Source organism: Chrysochloris asiatica, unplaced genomic scaffold, assembly GCF_000296735.1.
Source record: "Chrysochloris asiatica unplaced genomic scaffold, ChrAsi1.0 scaffold00283, whole genome shotgun sequence".
Taxonomy (NCBI): Eukaryota; Metazoa; Chordata; class Mammalia; order Afrosoricida; family Chrysochloridae; genus Chrysochloris; species Chrysochloris asiatica.
In genome coordinates this window covers 885,961-892,078 of record NW_006408801.1, presented here as the reverse complement: position 1 = coordinate 892,078, position 6,118 = coordinate 885,961, and the positions used below count along the sequence as shown (strand labels likewise).

The window sequence follows — 6,118 nt, the reverse complement described above, 5'->3', positions numbered from 1 at the left end:
ACTATAAACCGCAGTATGTTACAGGAAAAAAGAAATAGCCATTTGTACACATTTTTTAAATAATAGCTTGCATACTTTTTTTTTTTTTTAAGTTTTTTTGTTTTTGTTTTTTGCCAAAAGTGGCATTTTTCAGCATCCAGAGGGTTTCGGCATAGTGGCAACTGGGGTGTTTGCTGTTTGTTTGAAACATGTGATAGAGCAGCTCCTAACCCCGTGAGCCCTAGAAAGCTTCCTGCTTTCCCAGCATGCTTCCTCAGAAACTAGTCCTGTTGATAAAAGCTCATTTCTTTTTTTAGTTATTAAATAAGTTTTGTGTCTGACACAGCTTTTGATCTGAATGAGATGCCTTTAAGCCTTCTTTTTCTTCTTTTTTTTTTCCTTTGAGTGAAAGGCACAGGAATATGATTATAGTCCTCACAGGGTTAAATCTGACAAGACTCGGTTCCATGACCTTTATTGTCATGGAAACTTTGTCATTTCCGGATGTCTTTGTTATTTGTGTCTCTCTTGACTGGTAAATAAAAGTCTCTGAAGTGTGGGTCCCGCTGCTATGTCCTACAAAAGATAGTTTAACCTCGAGAACAGATGTTGAAAACAAAGGTCAGACTTGGACTCACGGAAAAAGAAAAGATACCATGCAGGGAGTCGACAGAATGCGTATAAATACAACTACAAAAGGTGTGTACGAAAAAAACCCAGGTCCAGACAAGCGACCAAGGAAGACTCTGATTTCATAGGCTCAGGCCAGGCCTAGTGCAGTAGACAGCAATAGAAGTGCAAAGTTCCGCAGGCGGGCCGAGCCGAGCCGAGCCGAGCCGAGCCGCACGCTACTGTTTCTCCAGCTCAGTGACGTAGATCAGGTGGTCCTCGGGGGACTTGCCGTGGGTCTTGCTGAGGTGCAGCTTGACCGCGTGCTTGCTTGCAAAGGTCCGGTTACAGAGCTTGCACTGGAATGTGGAGCCCAGGTCCTCGTCTGTGGCCCCCAGCGGGCCCAGGGCCTTGCCGGCGAGGACTTTGGACACACTGTGTTGCTCCTGAATCTGGCTGAGTGGCAGCTTGGACAGGTCCTTCAGACTGAAGCCCAGGTGGGTCTCTAGGTGGCTGATGTATGTGGAAGCAGTCCTGAACTGAGAGGCACAATCGTTGCAAAAGAACACAGGATGCCCTGTGTCCAGATTCTTGAGGAATTTGGTCCCCCCTGTCCTGCGCAGCTGGTACTTGACATTGGCCAGCCAATGGCTGATGGTGGTCATGGACAGGCCGGTGAACTTGGAGATGTGCACCCGTTCCTGGGGGCCCAGGTCAGACATGATGTACTTGCCCTCAGGGGTCTCCCGCAGGCTGGAGGCAAACTGGGCCTGCAGGATGAGCAGGTGCTGCGGGTTCCAGTTCGACTGCCGCCCCTTCCGCTTGTGCACCGGCGACAGCTCATCCAGGGCCTCCTCGAAGCTGCTACCATCTGCATCCGACTTCTCGGACACAGTGGAGGGCGTAGAGGACTTGGGTGTCAGGCGGCCCGTGAGGTTCTTGACCATGTCAGAGATGTCCATCAATGCACTCTCCCGCAGGGGCGACGAGACCGCATCACCGACGCCCGTCACCAAGGGCTTGCTCTTGGCCTTGGTCAAGTCGATGGGCTGGTCACTGCTCTCATAGTAGAAGCGGTCGATGGCATCGGCCTGCTTGCCAGGGGCACCAGGATGTGTGGGCCTGTCCAGCACGCTGTTGCTGATCTTGTAGAGCATGGCCAGCGGGTCCAGGGACGGGCTGACGGGCTTGGACACCTTGCCCAGGTGGGCGTTCATGATGGACTGCAGCGCACTCAGCGGGTTGATGAAGGGTGGCTCGGGCGAGTGGTCCGTAATGATGCCCAGGCCGCTGCAGCCGTTGGTCACTTTGCCTTTCAGGGGCTCCGTGCCATTTGGGGGGTGTGCGTCACTTGGACTCTCCTTTTTGGCCTTCCCCGCCTCGGCCTCTGGGCTCTTCTTGGGCGGCTGCTTGCTGCTGACCTCTTCGGCCTTGGGGACATCTTTGTTCTCCTTGGCCCCCGGGGACACGGGCTTGGCCGGGGAGCCCTTGTCCTTGTCAGCGGTGGAGGACCGCTCTTCCTTCTTGATGCTAATCTTGCCAGTGACTTTCTCCACCAGCTCCTCCATGGCGGACACGTTGCTCCGGTGCGGTGGGGGCGTCAGGCTGCCGGGCGAGTGCAGGAGGGCGCTGTGCTCAGATGGCAGGGACTTGGCACCACTGGCATAGGATGGCTGCATGGGGACCGTCTGCACAGCAGGCGGCAGCGGCTTCACGGAGCCCGGAAGCTGGTAGGCGGCGTGGATGCTGGGGTAGCCGCCCCAGGAGGGCGCGCCGTTCTGGGCCTTGCTGATGGCCGTGGTGACCGTGTTCTCCAGCGACTTGAGGATGTCTACTCCTCCCTTGGAGCTGTCGTCCAGGTCCTCCTCCCTCAGGTACTGGTAGGGCGCAGTGGGCTCAAACTTCTCGGCGCTCTCCTCGCTCTCCTCCTTGATCTTCTCATCCACCTCGCTGGCCGTGGTGGGCACCTTCACCTTCTCCGGCTCTTTCTTCTCCTCCGATGTAGTGGACCCCGCCGGCGAGTCGGGCGGCTTCTTGATGGCGGCAGTGGGCAGCCGGGTGTGCGTGGTGGGTGGCAGTGGAATAGACTGGATCTTTTCCTCCACCACAGGATCCAGAACCAGCTGCTTGCCCTTCTTGGAGGCGGACGTGGTCACCTTCAGGAAGTGGCCAGTGACCATCATGTGGGCCGTGAGCTGCTGCAAGGTGTCATGGGAGCTGCCACACTCCATGCACTTGAGGATCTGCGCTTTGCGGGCCTCGAACTGCCAGGTGTAGCTAGCACCATTCTGGTAGCCGTAGCGGTTGTTGGGTGTCACATAGGGGTTCGCGGTCTTCTGGTCCTTCCCAGACTCATTCAGCGTGACGTCCGCAGCGACCCCTGCAGGCTCTGGCGAGCAGGGCGAGGCCAAGTCCTGGAGTGCGCGCTTTTTGGTGGAAGGCACCAGCTTGGTGATGGCGGGGACCGGTTCCTTCAGAGGCACTTTCTGGTAATGCTTTGTTTTGATCATGTGGACACTGAGGTCCTGCAAGGACTCAAACGAGTGGCCACAGTACATGCACTTGAGCACCTTCTGGGCATCCTCCTTGCCCTCCATCTCCATCAGAGAGCGCTTCCTGGGCTTGGACCAGCGCTTGGTCTTCTCGGCGTCCTTGTCCCTGTTGTCATCGCGGTAGTGCCCCGTCTCGTTCATGTGCACTGTCAGCTCCACCAGCGTGTCGTAGGCGGCGCTGCAGTCCTTGCACCGGAACTTGCTGGCGCCGGTGAACACGGACCCATATAGCTTGTTGTTCTGACGGTATAGCTGCACGGTGCTGAACAGACTGGGCTCGGGCAGCAGGCCATAGGAGGATGTCTGCTGCAGGGTCTTTGCCAGGGCTGCCTGGTGCCAGTCATACCCAGAGCTGCTGCTGTTACTGGCGCCACTGCCACCACCATTGCCATGGCTGGCACCGGCGCTGACACTAGTACTGGTGCTGGTGGTGTGCGCGTTCGTGCTGGCGGTACTGGTGGTGGCGGGCGGAGTGGGCGTGGCGCTCTCCTTCCGGCTGGCATCGCTGTTGCTGGTGGTCAAGCTGGACTTCTTCAGGTCCAGCGCTAAGCTGGACCAGCAGGATTCGGAGAACAAGTTGGCATAGACAGCTTTGATTTGTGCCAAGCTGTCCTGGGGGTAGGAAACAGTGTCGGGGCCTGGAGTGTCCTCCTTCTCCTCACGGGAAGAGGAGGACAGCTTGAAGTGGGCTAGCTGGTCACTGCTCTCACTGAAAGGGGACCCGTAGCCCGCCTCCTGGTTGGTGGCTGTGCTGACTGGAGAGTTCTGGTAGCTCTGGGCCTCTTTGATTTCAGTTTCTTCATTGCACAAATAGTCGCTCTCCTGAATGTCCAACGAGAGCTCACCCTCTTCCACGGTTTCTTCATCGATCTCGGCCGCCTTCAGCTCTTCCTCGGGAACATAAGCTAAAAGAGAAAAATGGAACACACTTAGAGGAGGTAAATCACCCCCAAGGACATAGCAATCCCAGCAGTTAGGTCTTTAAAGCGCTGTCCCTCAACCCAGCTCCCCAACTCCAAGGCTAACCAAGTGCACACTGGTGCTGGAGGAAGCTGCCGCTCCACATTCTCACTGAAGCAGCAGACCCAAGACAACAGCCGATGTCCCCTTTCTAAAGATGCCCTTTGACTCCCAGAGCTAGGTCGGCCCTCCAAAGACCCCTCCCACCTCACGCATTCTACAAGTAGCATCTGGACCCGTCCATCCGCCAAGACCTAGCTGTCCACTTTGAAGACAAGCAATTCCACAGACAATATCCTAGGTTTCCATACACAAAAGCACTCGTTAGCAGCAAGCAGTGAATACTGTTCTAAGAAGGGGAACAGACATAGCAGCGTTGGCCTGATACGGAGGAAAGCGTGCTCACAGCCCCGGTGGCTGAGGTGCCTAACATGACAGCAAAGTGACTTCTTGGGTCTGCAGCAGCATGTCTTGTATGCTGGACAGTGAGGTCAGGGCCTTCTCAACCTTCAGACACCCCCCACCCACAGAGGGACCACTGCACTCACCCAGCCATGGAGGCACTTGGTTTATTTGGGGGAGCAGCTGGCTGAGCTACTACTCCACCCAAGATGCACTGGGACTGCCTAGGAAGGTGTCTCATTAACTCCAATCATCCATTATCATGTTTTCACACCCAGACCCTAAGGGGACTTGGTGGCAAAGGGCATATGCTTTCAGGAGGGCTTACAGGAGGAGCAGAGCAACTCTACAAGGCCCAAAGGGCAGCCCCTGAGGCAGGCATGGGGGAAGGAAATATAAGTGCTCCAAACTACAAGTGAAGGTCGGGGGTTCAGGAGGCCACACTCACACACCTGTGCTCAAAGACACACAAACCCACGATGTACACATGCACACACATGAACAAACACCATACACACAACACATGCAGACGCACCTGTGCACACATGCACAGACACGCACGTGTGTGCATGCCAGCATACATGCAGACACACGTGCACATACCTGCTCATACCATACAGACACACGTGTGCACACCCACACAGATGAGTGTGCACACTCACACCCATATGCACATGCCCACGTGCACATGCTCACACATGTGCAAACCTGTGCACATTTTATGCAATGCATTGTACATATACATATGCACACGAACCACACACATGCACACTGAAGCATATATACGCACACTCATATGCAATGTATACTTGAACACACATGCACTGCACTCGTGCACATGCACACACATATGTACATGAGCCTATGTACATGCATGCATGTTTCCATACTCAAGCATGAATGCATGCACACACATATGTACATGAGCCTATGTACATGCATGCATGTTTCCATACTCAAGCATGAATGCATGCACACATGTACACAGTGAGTGAAAACTGCTGAAGACATGCCCTTCAGTGCAGCCCCCAGACAGTGCAGACAGCGGCTGCTCTGCAATGGGGCCTGTTCACACACCCACCTTCCACTTCACCATCACACTGCCATCTCTAACCATCACCAAACATGGTCATGGGCTACAGCAACAGCATCAGAGACCTCGAGACAATCCTGTGACCCTTCTGCAAAATGCAGTCCATGAAAACTTACAAGGACTGCTAAGACCAATCATGACTCAGGGTTTGGGGCATCTGGGAGTTCTGAGGACTCACAGCCTGGACCCTCGACCCAGGACACACTCCAGGTACCACTGATGGACACATCAGCTTTCACAAGGCTGGCCTGGATGCGTTGACACGGCCAGAGCCCCGCTATCGATTCTGCACACAACAAAGCGAATGCACTGGATCGTCAGGGTAGCAGACATGTCCTGGGTGTCGCCCCTCAGAGCTCCCTCGAGGAACATATGTGTGAGGATGAAAGGCAGAGAACAGCCTACTGGAGGCAGTGATGCACTGAGGAAGACAGAGTCATTCCCTGGCCAGAAATGTTCAGGGAAGTTGGGTGTGGCCTTGTCAGCTCTGCCACGGGTCGCCCTGTTGCATGGTCCTGACTCT

At 55.1% G+C, this 6,118-nt stretch overlaps 1 protein-coding gene across 1 annotated transcript; it reads right to left on the bottom strand.

Moving 5' to 3' along the window:
* Window positions 1–827: 827 nt before the first annotated feature.
* TSHZ1 (teashirt zinc finger homeobox 1) lies at window positions 828–4,656 on the bottom strand. Its single transcript, XM_006874546.1, has 2 exons — window positions 4,649–4,656; window positions 828–4,068 (listed from the first exon to the last, which is right to left on the bottom strand). Exons 1-2 carry the CDS (start codon window positions 4,654–4,656, stop codon window positions 828–830), a joined length of 3,249 nt encoding a protein of 1,082 aa, XP_006874608.1.
* Between the last annotated feature and the right edge of the window lie 1,462 nt (window positions 4,657–6,118).